Raw genomic sequence first — 24869 nt, 5'->3', positions numbered from 1 at the left:
TACTCCTCTTCTTTTTTGCTTATTATTTGCTTGATATATTTTTTTCCATCCTTTGAGTTTTAGTTTGTTTGTGTCTCTAAGTCTAAGGTGTGTCTCTTGTAGGCAGCATATACATGGATCGTGTTTCTTTATCCAGTCCATGACTCTCTGTCTCTTTACTGGTGCATTTAGTCCATTTACATTCATCGTAATTATAGATAAATAAGTTTTTAGTGCTGTCATTTTGATGCCTTTTCATGTGTGTTGTTGGCCATTTCATTTTTCCACATACTTTTTTGTGCTGAGACGTTTTTCTTAGTAGATTGTGAGATCCTCATTTTCATAATGTTTAACTTTATGTTTGTTGAGTCGTTACGTTTTTCTTGGCTTTTTTCTTGAGTTATGGAATTGATATTCCTTTTTGTGGTTACCTTATTATTTACCCCTATTTTTCTAAGTAAAAACCTAATGTATCGTTCTATATCGCCTTGTATCACTCTCCATCTGGCAGTTCAATGCCTTCTATATTTAGTCCCTCTTTTTGATTATTGTGATCGTTTATCTATTGATTTCCAGTTATGTGTTTTATTTTGTTTATTTGTTTATTTTTTAGAATTAATCTTACTTTGTTTTTGTGCTTTCCCTATTTGAGTTGCGTTGATATCAGGACGTTCTGTTTTGTGACCTTGTATTGTGCTGGTGCCTGATATTATTGGTCATCAGGCCAAACGGTCTCCTTAAGCATTTCTTGCAGTCTTGGTTTAGTTTTTGCAAATTCTCTAAACTTATGTTTATCTGTAAATATCTTAATTTCTCCTTCATATTTCAGAGAGAGTTTTGCTGGATATATGATCCTTAGTTGGCAGTTTTTCTCCTTCAGTGCTCTGTATACGTCGTCCCATTCCCTTCTTGCTTGCATGGTTTCTGCTGAGTAAATCTGAACTTATTCTTATTGATTCTCCCTTGAAGGAAACCTTTCTTTTCTCCCTGGCTGCTTTTAAAATTTTCTGTTTGTCTTTGGTTTGGGCAAGTTTGATGATAATATGTCTTGGTGTTTTTCTTTTTGGATCAAACTTAAATGGGGTTCGGTGAGCATCTTGGATAGATATCCTTTCGTCTTTCATGATGTCAGGGAAGGTTTGTGTCTGGAGTTCTTCAACTATTTTCTCTGTGTTTTCTGTCCCCCCTCCCTGTTCTGGGACTCCAATCACCCGCAAGTTATCCTTCTTGATAGAGTCCCACATGATTCTTAGGGTTTCTTCATTTTTTTAAATTCTTTTATCTGATTTTTTTTCAGCTATGTTGGAGTTGATTCCCTGGTCCTCCAGAAGTCCCAGTCTACATTCTAATTGCTCGAGTCTGCTCCTCTGACTTTTCTATTGTGTTGTCTAATTCTGTAATTTTATTGTTAATCTTTTGGATTTCTACATGCTGTCTCTCTATGGATTTTTGCAAGTTATTAATTTTTCCGCTATGTTCTTGAGTAACCTTTTTGAGTTCTTCAACAGTTTTATCCGTGTGTTCCTTGGCTTTTTCTGCAGTTATCCTAATTTCATTTGTGATATCTTTAAGCATTCTGTAAATTAGTTTTTTATATTCTGTATCTGATAATTCCAGGATTGTATCTTCATTTGGGAAAGATTTTGATTCTTTTGTTTGGGGGGTTGGAGAAGCTGTCATGGTCTGTTTCTTTATGTGGTTTGATATGGACTGCTGTCTCCGAGCCATCACTGGGAAACTAGATTTTCCAGGTAATCAGCTAAAAAAAAATGCAGTCAGATCCCTATCTGAATTCTTCGTCTGGCTCAGGATATTCGGATGTTAATGGAGCCGCCTGGGGAGGGTCGGGGAGGGATCAGAGAGCTAGGCGTGTAGCACCACAGAATATAGAGCTGATCCCCACGTTCACGCTCCGCCCCCGTCCGCCAGAATCCCGGCAGGACGGCTCCCCGTCTGGGACGCTAGTCTCCCCGCTCCAAGATCAGTCACTTCTGGGGATTTCTCCCTCCGGTGCGCTGCACCGCTCGCGCGAACCGAGTGGGCGTGGCCCTCACGAACAGCTGGGCCCGCCCCCGGGGTCTATTCAGGGAAATGCGCTCACACCCCGCCCGCTCTCGCCAAGATCCCAGCGGGCCGGCTCCCCGGCTGGGACACTGCTGTCCCCGCTCCAAGACCCGTCACTTCCTCCCGGGGATTTCTCCCTCCGGTGCGCCTCACCGCTCGCGCGAACTGAGTGGGCGTTGCCCTCACGAACATCTGGGCGCCCCCCCTGGGGTCGCTTTAGGGAAATATAGCTGATCCCCACGCTCGCGTCTCGCCCGCTTCCCGCCAAAGTCCCGGCGGGACGGCTCCCCGGCTGGGATGCTGCTCTCCCCGCTCCAAGATCAGTCACTGCCTCCCGGGTGCTTCTCCCGCCGGCTGCGCTGCTACGCCGCCTGCGCCAACCAGCTAGACTCCCTCCCGGGATGGGTTGGGGGGAGTAGGGCTGGGCCCTTGTCTGTGCCATCTGCCCCCCTGGGCTCTGCCCCAGCCCGGGCTCCGAAGGTCACCTGCCTGGTACACCGGCTCTTAGTTCTGAAAACGATCGCTGTCTGCCCGTATTTGTTCGTTCTCCGTCTCTAAGTCTGTGTTTGTTGTTCAGAGTTCGTAGATTGTTATGTATGTGATCGATTCACTTGTTTTTCTGAGTCTTTGTTGCAAGAGGGATCCGCGGTAGCGTCCACCTAGTCCGCCATCTTGGCCCTGCCTCTGTTCATTTCTTCTTATGTCTGGTATGATAGAAACAGCAGATTTAAGTCATGATTTGGATCTTGGGCAAGTTAATTTAACCCCTTTTTATTTCAGCTTCTCATTCATACAATTTGTTTACTATTGCCTATGCCAGTGGGCTGTTATGATGATAACTTGGGAATACTATTGAAAAAAATCTGTTTATGCATGTCATAAATTAATTCATAACTAATGTAAGTGCTGTGCTAAATGCTTGAGACACTGCTGTGGACAAGCCACAGGTTCAGCCCTCAGAAACCCAGAGGAGAAAAAAAAGTCAGTGACAGAGTGCTATGAGTGCTCTGAGCACGCACATTATGGATTTTTGTAACTAGAAGCTATCATCTTTATTATTATTCATTTCCAAGTTTTTTTACTCTTTCTGAATTGTCAAGAAGAGCTAATGACATTTCTGCTACATAACTTCACTGTTTCAGTTGCAGAAAGTCAATGCAAACCATCCTCCATTTGGTAATTGTTAATTGATAACAGTCCAGGGTTTGTACTGTTCCCACACCTCCTCCTCTTTCACATCCATAGCTTAAAAAAAAGTCCGTATTAGGAATACATGATGTCAACATTTCTGGTTTGATGTATATAATATATTATATATATACATATGTATGTTCTTATATAATTCAGACACATATATGCTATTTCAAACATAATGTGTATTATATTCTGGTGGGCAAGAGGGAATAACTATTTATTTTATATAAAATGCACAAAGCATTGAAAACAAGCTTTCTTCATAATACTGGTACTGATTAGGTGTGCAGCAAGTTTTTATACAAGCCAATATTAACCTTGGGCCCATCCTTTGCATTCTGTAAAGAATATGAAGGCTAAAGAGACATTTTACATGTGAGTATGTAGGAGCACCAGTCTGGATTTTGTGTTTTAAAAATAACTGAATAGACCTTGCTTTCCCAAAGGATGGTGATTTGTTACTAGGCAACAGCTTTTATAACACCCAAGATGTATTAACTAGATATAATTGTGGATCAGCTTCCAGGTATTCTCTGATTTATGAAGTGAGAGAGAAAAACACGTCATTAACACTGCTGATTTTTATTAATCTTTTATTTGGGAGATGGGAGAAAAAAACTAGATGTGGAGACGTGAAAAGAGGAGAGAGTGGCATCGCTCATACAGGTGTAGAAATCACTGGAGGAATATCAGCAGGTGCCGTACTAAGAACTTGCCCTTTTCTGCTCCCTGCTGCCCGCATTGGCCAAATTAAAATCTAGGTTTTAAAACATGATTTGTTTTGCCCTCCTCTCCTAACTTTCTTAAAAGTAACCTAATGAAGTAATAGCATAGAAGTGCTGAGCTGGGCTTTGCACATGCATGTGTGTGTGTCCATGTGCTTTAAAAACATTAACATAAGTGCTGTTCCTGATGTTTTCAACAATTTCTGCTGACTACTTAGTCTGTCTAAACGCCTCCCTGTATCAGCAATTTTCTATTTGATTTAGAACATGTTCTAAATATTTTTCATTTTCTTCATCAAACATTGGAAACAGACAGATACAGAATGCTTAATACATTTCAAAGACCTTTGAGAAGACAGATGGGCTTTCCGTTCCTCTCAGGTACACGCTTAGCTACTGAAACAAAACTCATTGACCAAGTGGTCCCCCCAGCTAATGGTTGCTATGTAAGATCGTCTAGGGCATTCAGTGATGGTATTTGCTAATTAAAAAGCATTTTCTCTGACAGACTGAAATCTTTATTAGAGATAGCTGATATGGGTTGCCTGAGATGAATGCATCACTGGTTTTGATGCTTTTCGAAAGAATAATGTATTCATTCACTAAATAAAAGGAATTAAGGGAATGATTCTGGCCATCCAAGGAAGTTACTTTAGCTTGACAGGCAGTTCTGTGAAAGCATTTTGCCTGTATGTTTTCAAGAAATAAAGATCACCATTTAATTCACCTATCTCAGAGTCTTGAGTCTTCCCATATTTGAGCTACTCTATGGTATAAATATTTACGTATGAGGTGCATAAAAATTAAGTATTTCAGCGCTTATTGTGTAAGAGGAAGGAGCCCTGGTGGCTCAGTGGCTAAGAGCTTGGCTGGCTGCTAACCCAGAGGTCAGCGGTTTGAACCTACCAACCGCTCCACAGGAGAAAGATGTGGCTGTCTGCTTCATTAAGGATTACAGCCTTGGAAACCCTGTAGGGCAGCTCTACTCTGTCCTACAGAGTCTTTATGAGTCAGAAGCCCCTTGACTAGATTGCAACTGGTTTGTTTTTTTGGTTATTATGTAAGAAGCCCTGTCTAGAATCACAGATTGTGTGTGCTTTAATATTCATTAAGTTTCTACAAACATTAATTCTCAAAACAAAGAGCTTAAGTAATTTGCCAAACATGTTATGTTGTGGATATTTGACTCATTGATACATCTTTGACTTCAATTCCAATAGTGTTTGCAATGTAAGCCTTACTTTAATGAATCATTTAATGGAAAGTAATCGAATATGTCTTAATTTATCATATTGCTATTGTCTTGTACATTTGTTGCTTTTCAGTGAAGGTAATTTCCAATAAATATTTAGTGTGTTTTACATTAGAGTTTATATAATACATATGGATAATGCATGTTTTCATCTTTCTTTTTGCTTTTGTACATGGAGGTATATTTATATGCGTAGGATTTATAGTATTAATTCTAAAATACTGCATATTCTCAGACTTGTGGCTGCAGCAATTGAGGGGGGCTACAGTAGTAAGTTTAAAAATTAAAAGAAAATAGAGATCATGGCATTTTCAATAAGGATATTTTGTTTTATATTTTAATATGCTTTATATAAATTATATATGTAAATTTGTATATAAATATAATTTTAATGTTGGCTTGAAAACATGATTTGATAGCAGGTTATGAGTAAAATTGGTATTTTTTAAATAGCTAAAATTACTTGAAGATTGTCAAAATAAAGGAAATTTATATTATTGAATGCTACTCATTTAAACTAATGTATTTTTAATAACTGTATTCCAATCTCCAGCCAGAAACATTTGTTTCTAAATTCAAGATAACTCTGCTAATGTATCTCACTTTTGGTATCACAGTATTGTATTTTTGTTTATGAAAACTAAATACTTGACTAAATGAAGAAGCTTGTACTCTTGCAAAATGATGAGTTTTTAACCTGTTTTAGTGTATTTAGCAAGAGGCATCAGAAGCACAAGTTTTTTAGAATTTCTTAGTTTTTCTTTTTAACTAATATTGTTGTTCCACACAGTTCCTGTAGAACCAGGGATATGATGATAAAATTATGTTAATCAAGTGAGGGAAAAATACATTATTGAGAAAGACAGGCGTATTTAAATTTGGAAAGGATAATGTAACCAAATAAATTGGACCGTTGGGGAGATACAGGGATCTAGTTCTGTATTTATCTGTACAAATAAAAACCTGATATTTATCAGTAATAAATATCCCAAATACAGGGAGAGAAACAGGGGAAGAAGGGTAGGTGTCTCAATGGCTATGGACATGGGAAGGCAAGATTCAAGCAGGTTTATGTAAATGAACAGATTATAAATAAAAGCATACAAATTTTCAGCATGCCTCCAGAGTACTCAGTACCTAGAGACGATTGCCTTAAAGCAGAGCTATATGTGACTTTTTAAATTGGAAATTAAAGGATTTGTTCTAAAGTAGCTCTTTTTGATGATACACCATCTTTGTGATTTTTAATTTTAATAAGCCAATCATTCAATTATTATTTCCATTATGGAAGGAAAAAAAGGAATTGATATTCAACATAGATAATTCCGTTGTCATTATTACTCAGGTGTGCAATCTGTTCTCTTTCAAATAAGCAATTATGTTGACCAAGCATACTTACATTTTCAGTTGTATAAACACATGAATCATATGCTGGGGCATCACGGCCTCACAGCTCAGCTCTCCAGTTTCCACAGGCAATATGATTTTGTAGTGGTGGATATAAGGCCTCCTTTAACAAAGACACTATTTAACATTGACATGAATTGCTTTTATGTAGCCAAAAACGAGTAATTTTTTACACAACATGAATATAAAATGCGAAAATGTGGAAAATACATCCAAAAAAGAGTTGAAAAGAACTTAATTTTTCGGAGTTTAGGAGTTTAATAACATACAGTCTCTTTTATTTTGACGAAAGAGTTTTAACCTTTGATTAAAAAATTATAACGTACTCCATTTATTGAAATACTTGAAGTCTCTACGCTGTCTCCAAGAGGTCAGCAGTTCGAATCCACCATATGCTCCTTGGAAACTCTATGGACCTGTTCTAGTCTGTCCTATAAGGTCACTATAAGTTGGAATTGACTCGATGACAGTGGGTTTGCTTTGGGTTTTTGGTATGCTCTCTCAAAATACTTTGTTTTGAAGAACAAAAAGTCCAGATGAGGCAAATGGGATGTTAGTACAGTATTGGGAGATACTAACCACTTTTAAAATCCTGTCTTTCAGGAAAGAACGGTGACGATTAGAAGACAAACTGTAGGAGGATTTGGATTAAGCATAAAGGTAGCCTCTCTTTCAGTATGTTATTATGAAGGTCATGCTGCACTTTGTGTACTGTATGTTTGCTGATTAATGACTAGACAAGAATGGCTATATCAAACTCCGTAATATTTGGTCTGGGATGTAAATTAGAAAGTTTCTCACAGATTCTTGCCAACTCTTACCGTATGATTTAAGGATTAAAAAAAAAAAAAGAAAAGTATTTGGGGCTTTTATCTTACCAGGAATTGCATACAGCTCACTGATTTTCTTCACATGGCTTCATCTGAAGTATAGAATTTGGTGTTGTATTGTGCATATCTTCTCTAATCAACCAGTGCCGGAAACGTTCACCTGCCAGTGGGTGAAGGGAGAACAAGTTTTAGACAGAAAAGAAATGGTAGTAAGTAAAGCATTAGTGCTCTATTCCTTTTTCTTTTGTTTAATTTTCATTTTTATTTAAGAAATCAGTAAAATTTCATGTAACAATGCAAGCATATAGGATAAGCTAAAATCTTAGCATTTCATTTATTTTAATGACTATATTCATTTTCATCCATTAATACATCTTAAAAACCCATCCACCCAGTGCTGTCTTAAGTGGCTCTTATTCCTATATATTGTTGACTATTAAAGTTGTACAACATCTGCAACTTATCATCCTGGAAACAAAAGAGACGTTTAAAGAGAATGGAAATTATTAGATACAAACGCAAGAGTTCAGCAAATAAGTTGAACTCTTTACAAACCTACATCTATGCATAGGTCAATAAAATTGAACTTTACCTTGATGCTTGGGTTAGGTATTTTACTTTTTAGGGTAAAAATCAATTATACATCTTAGCTGTGTATTTTATGAAATTTTAACATGGCCCAAGTTGTGTATACATGATGGAACTCTAAATTCTTGTGTTAGTTCTAGCTGCCTTTATGAAATGACTCAGAAAAGAGATCAATGCTTAGTAGCCTTGCATTGTCACAGATAAGAATATTACCCTATGGAAACTATAGTTTTAAAATGTATTTTGTGGTTTTACTTTATCTTTTTATTGACTATAACTAGAGAGGCATGCAGAAGAGGGAATGCTATTATTCAATTAAAAAAAAAATTTGTTTTTGCTTTTTTGGCTGGTTGTTTCTTTGTTTTGTTTTTGGCCAGGGTATTTATTGAGGTTGTGAAGAATGTAAAGGAACCACTGGAAAGTCCATGAACAGAGAACACAAAATAGTATAAGTAAAATCCAGTAGTGAGAATTGACTTCATTTAAGAAAAGCATTTTTATGTACCCTGGCACTTACCTGGAAAACCCTGGTGGCTTAGTGGTTAAGTGCTACAGCTGCTACCCAAAGGGTCAGCAGTTCGAACCTGCCAGGTGCTCCTTGGAAACTCCATGGGGCAGTTCTACTCTGTCCTATAGGGTTGCTATGAGTCAGAGTCGACTCAATGGCACTGGGTTTGGTTGGTTTTTGGCATTTACATATTTTTGGTGGTGGAACTATATTATTTTTGTGCCAGCAGGAAATACCCTTTATGCTTTTGCTATTTGCATTTATAATTGAAACCCAATAATATCATTTTTGTTTATTTGCTTATTTTGATTGAAATACTGCAGAATTAAACCTAAACCATTTTTAAAGCATCAAGAATCTCAGCGAATGAATATTTTCAGCTTATTTCCATTATTTCAATCCAAAATAGGCTCTTCTACACATACCAAAGTAATTTTGTGAATTAAAAATGTTTGTATTCAACGAAAATGTTGGCCAAAAAGTAATGTTTGTACTGTGATTGGTTCATACAACAGGCAGTTTGACCAAAAAAAAAAAAAAAAAGACAATAGTACCTATTTGTCCCAGTTTCTTTTCTTTTAGGGCTTTTCATCTTGACTTTCTCAGTACTCACCTCTGAGCCTTGATTTCTGTCTTTCATTCTCTTTATGTGTTTTAGATAGTGTTATTATTTTAATTTTATTTTTGGTGAAAAATGTACTATCAAATCCCACTCTCCAGGCGGAGCCAAGATGGCAGAATAGACAGACGCTTTGGTGGAGCCCTCTTTACAACAAAGACCCGAAAAAACAAGTGGAACGAGTATATTTGTGACAAGCTGGGAGCCCTGAGCATCAAAGGCAAACTTAGACAACGAACTGAGGGGCAGGGGAAGGAAGAGACCCTTCAGAAGTGGAGAGGGGGTACCGTACCTGAGTCGTGGGGAGCCCTCAGGCACTGTTCCCAGATTGGCGGTGGTGGCGGCAGCAGCGGGCTGGTCCTAGCGTTGAGCCGCAGTTTCCTCAGGGAGAAGCAGCCAAACACACAGCCCACTCACACCTCCAGAACCTGAGGAAAACAGTGCTCTTGGCAAAAGCTAAGTACTTGCCTATATCTTACCGCGTCCCCCCCGCCCACTCTCAAGCCAGCTTCAGTGGCTGAATCCCTAGGCCTGAGATAGACCCTGGTGAGCACCTGGAGCCATCCTCCCAGCCTTGGGGAAGGAAAAAATTTGCAACTGGGAGGAAAAGATAATTTGCTAGCTCCATTAACTGGGGGAGCTCATGACAGAAGCGGCTCCTGTCCAGGCATAAATCATCTGTGGACCTTGAGCACCTTTCCCTTCTGCATGGACTTGTGTGGGCCTATTTTGGGAGAATACGCCCTTTTTGGCAAACTCCAACCATTTCGGCGGTGCAGTGGAGAGGTGGGTGTATGACATTTGACATTGCTTTGCCTATTAAACAAGGTCCTCAGCTACCCACAACAGGGACCTAAAGACTGGTGGCTCCACATGGGTCGCCCAAACACCCGCGACAGGGGTCCAGGGATAACTGGTACCTCCCAGTCCTTGTGACAAAAACTTTGGGTGCCCACGGTCCCTCTGCAGAGCCCACCCACCAGCACACTCTAGGGAACAGAGATGCGTTTTCCTCAGAGACACTTGGGGGTTGGTCCTCAGCCCCCTGCATTGTTCAGAGCGTGACCCCCTGCAGCAAGCAGCTATCGGTATATATGCCAATCACCCCTGCCCCTTTAAGACTGTAGGACAGAATCTGTACTACACACTTGATATCAGCTACGTGGAAACCTGAGCTGAATTCATACAAGAAAACTGGATGGACTCTTAGACTGATATACCCGATAACAGCTCTAGCCAGCTGGGGACAGGACACCAGAGCTCCAAAGGCAAAAATAATCAAGCTAGCTCACTCAAGCAACCCATAGGGGTATACCAAAACAAAACAAAGGAAGCAGCTACGACACAGTAAGCAAGCATAAACTAATACAATAACTTATAGATGGCTCAGAGACAACACTCAATATCAAGTCACATAAAGAAACAGGCCATGAGCACCTCAACAGGCTCTCAAAACAAAGAATCCAGGGATCTTTTAGATGAAAGTGCATTCCTGGAATTACCAGATGCAGAATACAAAATTTAATATATAGAACCCTTCAAGATATCAGGAAGGAAATGAGACAATATGCAGAACAAGCCAAGGAACACAGAGATAAAGCAACTGAAAATCAGAAAGATTATTCAGGAACATAATGAAAAGTTTAATAAGCTGGAAAAATCCATAGACAGAGAGCAATCAGAAATTCAGAATATTAACAATAAAATTACAGAATTAGATAACTCAATAGAAGGTCAGAGGAGCAGAATTGAGGAATTAGAAGCTAGAATTTCTAAGCTTGAAGATAAATCACTTGGCACTAATATATTTGAAGAAAAATCAGATAAAAGAATTTAAAAAAATGAAGAAATCTTAAGAATCTTATGGGACTCTATCAAGAGAAATAACCTACAACTGACTGGAGTACCAGAACAGGGAGGGATAACAGAAAATACAGAGAAAATTGTTGAGGATTTGTTGGCAGAAAACTTCCCTAATATTGTGAAAGATGAGAAGATATCTATCCAAGATGCTCATTGAACTCCATATAAGGTAGATCTTAAAAGTCACCAAGACATAATATAATCAAGCTTGCCAAAACCAAAGATAAAGAGAGAATTATAAGAGCAGTGAGGGATAAAAGAAAAGTCACCTGCAAAGGAGAGCCAATAAGAATAAGCTCGGACTACTCGGCAGAAACCATGCAGGCAAGAAGGCAATGGGATGACATTTAAAAAGTTGCAGTAAAAAAATTGCTGGCCAAGAATCATATATCCATCAAAAATGTCTCTTAAATATGAATGTGAAATTAAGACATTTCCAGATAAACACAGGTTGAAGGAATTCGTAAACACCAAACCAAAACTACAAGAAATACTAAAGGGAGTTCTTTCATTAGAAAATCAATAATATCAGGTATCAACTCAAGACTAGAACACTGGGCAGAGCAACCAGAAGTCAAGCCAGACAGAGAAATCCAAAAAAAAAAAAAAAAAGCAAGATTTAAAAAAAAAAAAAGCCCAACAAAGGGTAACTGCAATGTTACTACAAAAGAACTATAAAAGAAGACGACATTAAAATAATAAAGAAAAAAAATGTAATCATACACCTTCCATATGGAGAGGAAGATACGGCGATACAAAGAAATACAAGTTAGTTATAAATTTAGAAAAATAGGGGTAAATAATAAGGTAACCACAAAGTAGACACTATCCTACTCATCAAAATAAGATACAAGGGGAAAATACCGACTCAGCAGAAACAAAATCAACAACAACAAATATAAGGAAAGGACAATATACCAAGAAAATCTACTCAGCACATAAAATCAAGTGGGAAAAAGAACACACACACACACAAAAAAAAACATCAAAATGATACCACTAAATTCATGCCTATCCATAATTACCCTGAATGTAAATGGACTAAAATGCACCAATAAAGAGACACAGAGTGGCAGAATGGAAAAAAACAAGATCCGTCTATATGCTGCCTATAAGAGACACACCTTAGACTTAGAGACACAAACAAACTAAAACTCAAAGGATGGAAAAAAATATATCAAGCAAACAACAATCAAATAAGAGCAGGAGTAGCAAAATTAATTTCTGACAAAATAGACTTTAAAGATAAGGAAGGACACTGTATAATGATTAAAGGGACAATACACTAAGAAGATATAACCATATTAAATATTTATGCACCCAGTGACAGGGCTGCAAGATACATAAAACAAACTCTATCAGCATTGAAAAGTGAGATAGACAGCTCCACAATAATAGTAGGAGACTTTACCAACCACTTCCAGTGAAGGACAGGACACCCAGAAATGAGTTCAATAAAGACACGGAAGATCTAAATGCCACAATCAACCAACTTGACCTCGTAGACATATAAAGAACACTCCACCCAACAGCAACCAAGTATACTTTCTTTTCTAGTGCACATGGAACACTCTCTAGAATAGACCACATATTAGGTCATAAAGCAAGCCTGAGCAGAATCCAAAACACTGAAATATTACAAAGCATCTTCTCTGACCATAAGGCCATAAAAGTGGAAATCAATAGCAGGAAAAGCAGGGAAAAGAAATCAAACACTTGGAAACTGAACAATACTCTGCTCCAAAAAGACTGGATTATAGAAGACATTAAGAGTGGAATAAAGAAATTCATAGAATCCGATGAGAATGAAAACGCTTCCTATCAGAACCTTTGGGACACAGCAAAAGTGGTCCTCAGAGCCAATTTATATCAATAAATGCACACATCCAAAAACAAGTAAGGGCCAAAATCAAAGAACTATCCCTACAACTTGAACAAATAGAAAGAGAGCAACAAAAGAAACCCACAGGCACCAGAAGAAAACAAATAATAAAAATTAGAGCTGAACTAAATGAAATAGAAAACAGAAAAACAACTGAAAGAATTAACAAGACCAAAAGCTGGTTTTTTGAAAAAATCAACAAAATTGATATACCATTGGCCAAACTGACAAAAGAAAAATAGGAGAGGAGGCAAATAACCCAAATAAGAAAAGAGACGGGCGACATTACAACAGACCCAACTGAAATTAAAAGAATCATATGAGATTACTATGAAAAACTATACTCAAACTAATTTGAAAACCTAGAAGAAATGGATGAATTCCTAGAAACACACTACCTACCTAAACTAACACAAACAGAGGTAGAACAACTAAATAGACCCATAACAAAATAAGAGATTGAAAGGGTAATCAAAAAACTCCCAACAAAAAAAAGCCCTGGTCTCGACGGCTTCACTGCAGAGTTCTATCAACCTTTCAGAGAAGAGTTAACACCACTACTACTAAAGGTATTTCAGAGCATAGAAAAGGATGGAATACTACCAAACTCATTCTATGAAGCCACCATATCCCTGATACCCAAACCAGGTAAAGACACCACAAAAAAATAAAATTATAGACCTATATCCCTTATGAATATAGATGCAAAAATCCTCAACAAAATTCTAGCCAATAGAATTCAACAACATATCAAAAAAATAATTCACCATCACCAAGTGGGATTCACACCAGGTGTGCAGGGATGGTTCAACATTAGAAAAACAATGTAATCCACCACATAAAAAAAAACAAAGACAAGAATCACATGATTTTATCAATTGATGCAGAAAAGGCATTTGACAAAGTTCAACACCCATTCATGATAACAATTCTCAGCAAAATAGGAATAGAAGGAAAATTTCTCAACATAATAAGGGGCATTTATACAAAGCCAACAGCCAACATCACGCTAAATGGAGAGAGCCTGAAAACATTCCCCTTGAGATCAGGAACCAGACAAGGATGCCCTTTATCACCACTCTTATTCAACATTGTGCTGGAAGTCCTAGCCAGAGCAATTAGGCTAGATAAAGAAATAAAGGGCATCCAGATTGGCAAGGAGGAAGTCAAAGTATCTGTATTTGCAGATGACATGATCTTATACACAGAAAACCCTAAGGAATCCTCCAGAAAACTACTGAAACTAATAGAAGAGTTCAGCAGAGTATCGGGATACAAAATAAAGATACAAAAATCAGAATATCGAAGAGGAAATCACCAAATCAATGTCATTTACAGCAGCCCCCAAGAAAATAAAATACTTAAGAGTAAATCTTACCAGCGATGTAAAAGACATACACAAAGAAAACTACACCACACTCCTGCAAGAAACCAAAAGAGACTTACAAAAGTGGAAGAACATACCTTGCTCATGGATAGGAAGATTTAACATTATAAACAGGTATATTCTACCAAAAGCGATCTATACATTTAATGCAATTCTGATCCAAATCCCAATGACATTCTTTAATGAGATAGAGAAACAAATCACCAATTTCATATGGAAGGGAAAGAGGCCCCAGATAAATAAGGCATTACTGAAAAAGAAGAACAAAGTGGGAGGCCTTAGTTTACCTGATTTTAGAACCTATTGTATCGCCACAGTAGTCAAAACAGCCTGGTACTGGTACAACAACAGATACATGGACCAATGGAACAGAATTGAGAATCCGGACATAAATCCATCCACTAATGAGCAGTTGATACTTGACAAAGGCCCCAAAACAGTTAAATGGGGAAACGACAGTGTTTTAAACAAATGGTGTGGCATAACTGGATATCCATCTGCAAAAAAATGAAACAAGACCCATACCTCACTCCAGGCACAAAAACGAACTCAAGATGGATCAAACACCAAAATATAACATCTAAAACAATAAAGATCATGGAATTAAAAATAGGGACAATGTTAGGAGCCCTAATACATGCCATAAACAGTATAGAAAACATTATAAAGAATGTAGAAGAAAAACTAGATAACTGGTAGCTCTTAAACATCAAACACTTATGCTCATCCAAAGACTTCACAAAAAGAGTAAAAAGACTATCTGCAGATGGGGAAAAAGTTTTTAGCTATGACATTTCTGATCAGTGCCTGATCTCTAAAATCTATGATACTGCAAAAACTCAACTGCAAAAAGACAAATAACCCAATTAAAAAATGGGCAACAGATACCAATAGACACTTCACTAAAGAAGACATTCAGGTAGCTAACAGATATATGAGGAAATGTTCCGATCATTAGCCATTAGAGAAATGTGGATCAAAGCTACAGTGAGATTTCATCTCACTCCAACAAAAAAAAAATGAGATTTCATCTCACTTCAACAAGGCTGGCATTAATCCAAAAAACACAAAATAATAAATGTTGGAGAGGCTGTGGAGAGTTTGGAACAGTTACACACTGCTGATGGGAATGTCAAATGGTTCAACCACTTTGGAAATCGATTCAGCTCTTTCTTAAAAAGAAAGAAATAGAACTACCATATGATCCAGCAGTCCCACTCCTTGAAATATGTCCTAGAGGAATAAGAGCCTTTACACGAACAGATATATGCACACTCATGTTTATTGCAGCACTGTTTACAATGGCAAAAAGATGGAAGCAACCAAGGTGCCCCTCAACGGATGAATGGATAAATAAATTATGGTATATTCACACAATGGAATACTACGCATCGATAAAGAACAGTGAGGAATCTGTGCAACATTTCATAACATGGAAGAACCTGGAAGGCATTATGCTGAGTGAAATTAGTCAGTTGCAAAAGGACAAATATTGTATAAGACCACTATTATAAGAACTTGAGAAATAGTTTAAACTGAGAAGAAAACATTATTTTGTGGTTATGAGAGGGGGGAGGGAGGGAGGGTGGGAGACGGGTATTCACTAATTATATAGTAGATAAGAACTACTTAAGGTGAAGGGAAAGACAGCACACAATACAGGGGAGGTCAGCACAATTGGACTAAAGCAAAAGCAAAGAAGTTTCCTGAATAAACTGTGCTTCGAAGGCCAGCGTAGCAGGGGCAGGGGTCTGGGGACTGTGGTTTCAGGGGACATCTAAGTCAATTGGCATAATAAAATCGATTAACAAAACATTCTCCATCCCACTTTGAAGAGTGGCATCTGGGGTCTTAAACGCTAGCAAGCAGCCATCTAAGATGCATCAATTGGTCTCAGCCCACCTGGATGAAAGGAAAATGAAGAACACCGAGGACACAAGGTGATTATTAGCCCAAGAGACAGAAAGGGCCACATGAACCAGAGACTACATCATCCTGAGACCAGAAGAACTAGATGGTTCCCGGGTACAACCGTTGACTGCTCTGACAGGGAACACAACATAGAAGCCCTGAGGGTGCAGGAGAGCAGAGGGATGCAGACCCCAAATTCTCGTAAAACCGGACTTAATGGGCTAACTGAGACTGGAAGGACCGTGGTGGTCATGGCCCCCAGACCTTCTGTTGGCCTAGGACAGGAACCATTCCCGAAACCAACTCTTCAGACATGGATTGGACTGGACAATGGGTTGGAGAGGGATGTTGGTGAGGAGTGAGCTTCTTGGATCAGGTGGACACTTGAGGCTATGCTGGGTGGACACTTGAGGCTATGCTGGCATCTCCTGCCTGGAGGGGAGATGAGAGGGTGGCGGGGTTAGAAGCTGGTGAATGGACACGAAAAGAGAGAGTGGAGGGAGAGAACAGGCTGTCTCATTAGGGGGAGAGTATTTTGGAGTGTGTAGCAAGGTGTATATGGGTTTTTGTGTGAGAGACTGAGCTGATTTGTAAACTTGCACTTAAAGCACAATAAAAATTATTTTTTAAACAATCCCACTCTCATTTCCATTTCTAGACATAATGATCACTGAAGTTCGTTGCATTCTTCACGTTGTTTCAACATTCTCATTATTTCTGTTTTGGTTGTTTCACTTCCATTTACTTAGCCTCCTGCCCTCCAACCTGCTTTAAAATAAAAGCCCTTTGGTCTTATTTAGATTTTTTATTTTCCTAGTTATGTAGTACTGAAGGGTGACTCTTTACTCTTTGGGCTAAACTGTTACTTAAAGATGACTTGAGGAGATAGTTTGAATTCAAAATTTAAAGAACAACTCAGGACCATTGTCTTGGGGACTCCTCCGACCTCTGGCCTGGGTTCTTTAAGAATGTGAAGTTCTGTGTCTTATTTTTCTCCCTTTCTATCAGGATTTCTTTATTATGTTCCTGATCAGAACATTCAGTAGTAGTATCCAGGCACAATCTAGTTCTTCTGGTCTTGAGGTAGAGGATGCAGTGGTTCATGAATACAATTAGTCCTGGTGTCCAGTTCCTTCTCCGATTCTTGGGTTCCCTTGTTTCTTTTTTGTTCCAGATGAGTAAAGACTGATAGTTGTATCTTAGATGGCTGCGGGTAAACTTTTAAGACCCAAACACTACACACTATACTGGGAGTAGAACATAAACTTTAAGAACGGTATTGTGCCAATTGACTGGTCCCATGAAACCACGGCCCTAAGTCCCTAAACCAAGAGAACTAATCTCCTCAGGTGATTGTTTATGTCTAATTAAGATCATCATCTGTAGTGACCCCCTCTTTTTTGTTGGTTGTTAACCATGCACAACCTAACATTTGTCCATTCATCCCTTTTCCCTGTGTACAGCTTATCGGTTTAAGCTACATTGGTCATGCTGTGCAAACTTCACCCATATTCAGTACCACCTTTCCCAACTATATAAACAAAATGTGACTAATACCTAAGGAGTACTTCTCCCTCTCCCCCACCCCTGTCCCTGGTAACCACTAATGAATATTAATTTCTTTATATTTAGTTATTCATGTAATTTCATAAAAGTGAGAACATACTATATATCGTCGTTGTTGTAGTGAGGTGCCGTCGAATTGGTTCTGACTCATAGCGACCCTATGCACAACAGAATGAAACACTGCCCGGTCTTGAGCCATCCTCACAATCATTATGCTTGAGCTTATTGTTGCAGCCACTATGTCAGTCCACCTCGTTGAGGGTCCTCCTCTTTTCCGCTGACCCTGTACTCTGCCAAGCATGATGTCCTTCTCCAGGGACTGATCCCTCTGACAACATGTCCAAAGTATGTAAGATGCAGTCTCGCCATCCTTGCTTCTAGGGAGCATTCTGGCTGTACTTCCTCCAAGACAGATTTGTTCGTTCTTTTGGCAGTCCATGGTATATATGCAATATTCTTCACCAACACCACAATTCAAAGGCGTCAATTCTTCTTCGGTCTTCCTTATTCATTGTCCAGTTTTCACATGCGTGTGATGCGATTGAAAATACCATGGCATGGGTCAGGCGCACCTCAGTCTTCAAAGTGACATCTTTGCTCTTCAACACTTTAAAGAGGTCCTTTGTGGCAGATTTACCCAATGCAATGCGTCTTTTGATTTCTTGACTGCTGCTGCTTCCATGGCTGTTGATTGTGGAGCCAAGTAAAATGAAATCCTTGACAATTTCAATCTTTTTTCCATTTATCATGATGTTGCTCATTGGTCCAGTTGTGAGGATTTTTGTTTTCTTTATGTTGAGGTGCAATGCATACTGAAGGCTGTGGTCTTTGATCTTCATTAGTAAGCACTTCAAGTCCTCTTCACTTTCAGCAAGCAGGGTTGTGTCATCTGCATAACACAGGTTGTTAATGAATCTTCCTCCAATCCTGATGCTCTGTGCTTCTTCATATAGTCAAGCTTCTTGGATTATTTGCTCAGCATACAGATTGAATAGGTGTGGTGAAGGCATAAAACCCTGACACACACCTTTTCTGACTTTAAACCAATCAGAATCCCCATTCTGTCCGAACAACCGCCTCTTGATCTATGTAAAGGTTCCTCATGAGCACAATTAAGTGTTCTGGAATTCCCATTCTTCACAGTGTTATCCATAGTTTGTTATGATCCACACAGTTGAATGCCTTTGCATAGTCAATAAAACACAAGTAAACATCCTTCTGTTATTCTCTGTTTTCAGCCAGGATCCATCTGACATCAACAATGATATCCCTGGTTCCACATCCTCTTCTGAAACCGGTCTGAATTTCTGGCAGTTCCCTGTTGATATACTGTTGCAGCCGTTTTTGAATGATCTCAGCAAAATTTTGCTTGTGTGTGATATTAATGATATTGTTCTATAATTTCCACATTCGGTTGGATCACCTTTCTTGGGAATAGGCATAAATATGGATCTCTTCCAATCAATTGGCCAGGAAGCTGTCTTCCATATTTCTTGGCATAGACAAGTGAGCACCTCCAGCACTGCATCCGTTTGTTGAAACATCTCAGTTGGTATTCCATCAATTCCTGGAGCCTTGTTTTTCGCCAGTGCTTTCAGAGCAGCTTGGACTTCTTCCTTCAGTACCATCGGTTCCTGATCATATGCCACCTCTTGAAATGTTTGAACATCGACTAATTCTTTTTGGTATAATGACTGTGTGTATTCCTTCCAGCTTCTTTTGATATATATATATATATATATATATATATACCTAAAACCAAACCCATTGCCGCCGAGTTGATTCCAACTCATAGCGACCCTATAGGACAGAGTAGAACTGGCGCATAGAGTTCCCAAGAAGCACCTGGTGGATTCGAACTGCCGACCTTTTGGTTAGCAGCTGTAGCTCTTAACCTTTATGCCACCAGGGTTTCCATATGTATATATATTTGGGGTTTTTTTGGACGCCTACTGGAATCACCTTGTATTTTTTTTTTATGTTTTGATATTTTCTGCTGTGTTCAGGATGTTCAGTAGTTTTCTTTATTTATTGACTGTAGATTTGTTTGTTTCATTCTGCTTCTTTGTTTTATTTGTTTATGTCTGAACACGTAGACTGGGCATTCTTTGTTGTTCGCTCATCTGTGGACATGATAATGCTCACCACCTTGTCCAATCAGCGGGCCAGTCACTCTGCTATGGTGCCTCAGGGCATGTCCAGCCGAAGAGGAGGGCCTGGGATGGGTTGTTTGTGGCACGTACTGGAGCCAACAGCGTGGGGCCAGGGCTCAATCCAGGGCAGGTTCTAGCAGACTGTGCCTGTGCTGCTCAGGGGTGCAATGTTCAGTGCATGGAGTTAATAGGCTCGGGGAGGGGAGGTTGTGATGTGTGGAGCTAAGTGGGTGTGGGAAAGAAGAGAAAGAAAGCCAAAAAAAAAAAAAAAAAGTGCTGAGGGAGCCTGCTGTTGGAATAACCCAGACCAGGGGAGGCTGTGTGCTAGTGGCTTTCTAGCCAGGAAATGAAGCACAGCGCATCAAGAAGGGACAGATACGGCACACATAGCTAGATTGGTGGGAGAAAAGAATGGAAGGAAGAAAGGAAAAGAGAGATAAGAAACTAGATTAAAAAAAAGAAAGGCACATGCAGCTAAGTGGTTGGGAGAAAGGAATAGAAGGAATCTAGTTAGAGACAAGAAACCAACAAACAAACAAAAAAAGAAAGAAAGGGAAAAAAAAAAGATTCCAGCTGGTTGGGAGGAAGAAAAGGGAGGTAGAGACAAGAAACCAAGAAAAAAGAAGAAAAAAAAAATGCCCCAAAGGAGCCTACTAGAAGCAGATTCCCAGCCAAGTAGCACTGCACAGCTCATCAAGAAGGAGCAGAGATGGCACATGGCACCAGGTGTTCAGGAGAAGGGTAAGGAAGGAAGGTAGAGTGAGACAAGAAAACATGAAAAAAAGAAGAAAGAATGTAAAGGGGAAAAAAATGCCCCAAGGGAGTTCACCGGAATTGGATCCCCAGCTGAGCTGCACTGCCCAGCCCTTCAAGAAGGAGCAGAGGTGGCACACAGTGACAGGTATTCAGGGGACAGGAAAAGAGGGAAAGTGGAGACAGACAAGAAACTGAGAAATGAAGAAAAATAAAAAGGAAAAGAAAAAAAAAAATGCTCCCAAGGATCCCATGGCATGGTGGCTCTCTGTTCTCTGTCAGTTTCTTATTCCATTTGGTGCTTGGTTGAGTCCTTTATGTCTTCATTTGATGCTTAGGATTCCAGGATTAACATTTGCTGCTGTTTTACTTAGTTTTTCTGGTCTTTGCTGTGGAGGGATGGCGTGGTGCTTCTGTCTATAGTGCCGTGTTGGCTCCGCCCTTTATATATTTGTGATTGACTTATTTCACTCAACCTGATGTCCTCCAGGTTCATCCATGTTGTGTGATATTTTGAGAATTCACATTTCTTTATTGCTAAGTAGTATTCCACTATATGTATGTATGGCATTTTATTCGTGCATTCATCTGTTTATGGGCACTTAGAGTGTTTCCATCTTTTTTGCTATCATGCTGTGATGAACATAGGTATGCATATGTCTGTTTATATCACTTCTATTAATGTCCTAAGGTATATACACAGGAGTGGAATTGCTGGGTTGTATGGCAGATCTACCTCTAGTTTTTTCAAGATCTGCCAGTTTTCCACAATGGCTGTATCATTTTGCATTCCCATCAGTAATGTATGAGGATTCCAAATTCTTGTATAATTATGAAATTTATTTTAAATAGCAATGTTATTTTAAAAATTGCTTTTCCCCTTGACCTGTAGTACTAAAATTGGATAAACTACTGTTTTTGTCTATTAACATTTTTTTTAGATCTGAGAATTTAAATAAAAAAAATCATTCCAGGCTAAGAGAACAATTACTATTTTAATGTTGAACCATTTACTTACTCTCAGGAGCAATCTGAGTAGGCAGTATAACTATGCCTAAAATAGGTAAACATATTTTATCCTTATTTGCTTCAGTTAAGTCATTACTGATGGCACACCCTGGAGGTTTTGTAGTGAGAATTATTTATTAAAACCTTCTGTCTCCACTGAAGATGACAGAAAGAAGGTAGAATTTTAGACAATTTAAAGAGGCATTTGTTGGTTAAGACTCCCGCAGGTGCTCTGGACTCCCACTTCCTCAGAATACATGGTGCTGTTGTGTCAGTTTTACCTCCCAAAACCACTTTTTAAAATTTGGCTGAAGGATAACAAAATGTTCTTTTTGGACAAAAAAAAAAAAAATATTCTAATACATGGTTAGAAGCCAGCCCGCCTGCCCCTGACAAATCTTGACTCTTGGGATTTTTCTGTTACTGGTACCTTAGTGAGCTCCATGGTTCCTCAGCTTTCCCACATTACAGCCGATGCTTCAGAAGTTGGTAGGCAGTATAACAGAGAAATCTGTCATACAGGTTTTACTTGAATGCTTTATTTAGTAACACCCATCACCACACACCTAATAGTTATTGGTTGCTGGTGACGTGATGCCCATGAAGCTCTCAGTGTTCAGAAAGCTGTGATGCCACCTGCCTGTACAACACTGCTCTCTCCAAAATCTGCCTCCAGCCAGAGACACCCCAGCCGGTATTTATGGTAGTGGTGAAATAAAAGTCAGCCTTTATCTCCTTTTATTTTTGCTAGATTATTAAAAAGGCAATGTTGAAACTTCTGGGACAAAATTATGCAGCTGGTTTAGAGGTTGAGGCAGTTATTTGTCTCTATAGTTTAGTTCTAGAACTTTTACATTTTCCACTGAAAGGCAAACGCCAGACAAGATGTACAACACGTAGAAAAGGGCTCCCATCTCAAAATTTCCTAAAATCCCAAAGAAGGGGAAAAAAATCCAGTTGAAGAAATGAAAAAAATATTGTATTATATTTAAATTTTAAGCTTATGATTTAAGTAAATTTTAATCTATTTTCTTTTTAAAATTTTTTCTACTTTCTTTTCAATTATTGCTTTGTTTTTTCATCTTAAAAAATTAGTTTGCATTTGTCCTAGTTATCTAGTGATGCTATAACAGAAATATCACAAGCGATGGCTTTAAGGAACAAGAATTTATTTTCTAAGAGTTTAGGAGACCGGAAGTTTGAATTCAGGGCTCCAGCCAGCTTTCTTTTCAGCTTCTATTCCTGGGTTCCTTGATGATCATGTGGCCTGTATCTTCCCCTCTGCTTGTTTGTTTACTTGGTTGCTTAATGTACTGTTTTATAGCTCAAAAGACATTGATTTATGACACATCTACATAACACTGCTTCATTATCCTAAGAAACAAAACCAATTGCCAAATGGGACTGTAAGTGAGGTATAGAGGTTAGGATTTATGATGCAAATTTTGGGGGGACACTATTTCATCCATAACAGTATTATTAGGGATTTCTTACAAAATCTGACTCTCCTTTGAAAGTGATTATTATTATTTTATACCATGTACAAAGATGCTACACATTCAGTTTTGAACTTAGCCATGCAAAATGAGTTTTGGAAATAATTACACTACAATTTCATGTAAGAATCAGTGGCTTATCTTAATATACAAATTTATCCTCTAGTTTTCAAAAATACCATCGATTTAAAACAGCAGTTTTTTTAACCATGAAAAAGCAGATACCAAAATTACTTGTACAGTAATAAAAACCGAACCCAGTGCCATCGAGTCTAATATTAATTGTAAATTAGAAAACACACATATACACACAAAGAATAAACTGCCCCTGAGCTACCATGAAAGATGTGCTAGCTCTGACCAGGATGAAGTGGCTCTCCTGCCAAGAGAGGGCTCCCCGCACAGAATGAGCTTCTGTTCTTGTCTTAGGTTTAGGTTAATTGTCTCCAGGCCCTACCAATAAAGCCTTCTTTTGACCTTTGGAGAGTGTGCCTTTCTTGTCCATGTTAAAGTTATACTTTCACCGCAGTTTACACATCTAGTGGGATTAAACGAGTAACTGAACTCTAATGTAATGAGACCAAGTTTGTAGGCACAGATATACCTGTTAAACTAGGCCGCCTGTGGTCGTTTTTTTTTTTTCTTTTTTTTAATAATTTTTATTGTGCTTTAAGTGAAAGTTTACAAATCAACTCAGTCTCGTGCACAAAAACCCATGTACGGCTTGCTACACACTCCCAATTACTCTCCCCCAATGAGCTTTTTTAATGAGACAGCCCGCTTTCTCCCTCCACTCTCTCTTTTCGTGTTCATTTCGGCAGTTTCTAACCCCCTCCACCCTTTCATCTCCCCTCCAGGCAGGAGACGCCAACATAATCCGAAGTGTCCACCTGATCCAGGAAGCTCACTTCTCTCCAGCATCCATTTCCAACTCATTGTCCAGTCCAATCCATGTCTGAAGAATTGGCTTTGGGAATGGTTCCTATCCTGGGGCAACAGAAGGTCTGGGGGCCATGACCACCGGGGTCCTTCTAATCTCAGTCAGACCATTAAGTCTGGTCTTATGAGAATTTGGGGTCTGCATCCCACTGCTCTCCTGCTCCCTAAGGGGTTCTCTATTGTGTTCCCTGTCAAGGCAGTCTTTGGTTGTAGCTGGGCACCATCTAGTTCTTCTGGTCTCAGGCTGATGTAGTCTCTGGTTCATGTGGTGCTTTCTGTCTCTTGGGCTCATAGTCACATTGTGTCCTTGGTGTTCTTCATTCTCCTTTGATCCAGGTGGGTTGAGACCAATTGATGCATCTTAGATGGCTGCTTGCTAGCGTTTAAGACCCCAGATGCCACTCTTCAAAGTGGGATGCAGAATGTTTTCTTAATAGATATTATTATGCCAATTGACTTAGATGTACCCTGAAACCATGGTCCCCAGACCCCTGCCCCTGCTGCACTGGCCTTCGAAGCATTCAGTTTATTCAGGAAACTTCTTTGCTTTTGCTTTAGTCCAATTGTGCTGACCTCCCCTGTATTGCGTGCTGTCTTTCCCTTCACCTTAAGTAGTTCTTCTCTACAATCTAATTAGTGAATGCTCCTCTCCCACCCTCCCTCCCTCCCCCCTCTCATAACCACAAAAGAACGTTGTCTTCTCAGTTTAAACTATTTCTCAAGTTCTTATAATAGTGGTCTTATA

At 39.0% G+C, this 24869-nt stretch overlaps 1 protein-coding gene across 2 annotated transcripts in view; it reads left to right on the top strand.

Annotated features, from left to right (window-relative positions):
- The window catches only part of SNTG1 (syntrophin gamma 1), a 564878-nt gene that overhangs the window by 93004 nt on the left and 447005 nt on the right, over positions 1–24869 (top strand). For both annotated transcript variants that reach the window (XM_023540209.1, XM_003421078.3), the window contains exon 3: positions 7225–7281. In XM_023540209.1, the coding sequence (XP_023395977.1) occupies positions 7225–7281 (57 nt within the window). The remainder of the gene's footprint in view (positions 1–7224; positions 7282–24869) is intronic.

Source organism: Loxodonta africana, chromosome 14, assembly GCF_030014295.1.
Source record: "Loxodonta africana isolate mLoxAfr1 chromosome 14, mLoxAfr1.hap2, whole genome shotgun sequence".
Classification (NCBI taxonomy): domain Eukaryota; kingdom Metazoa; phylum Chordata; class Mammalia; order Proboscidea; family Elephantidae; genus Loxodonta; species Loxodonta africana.
Note: the sequence above shows the minus strand (reverse complement) of the source record. Positions and strands in the feature narration are given on the sequence as shown.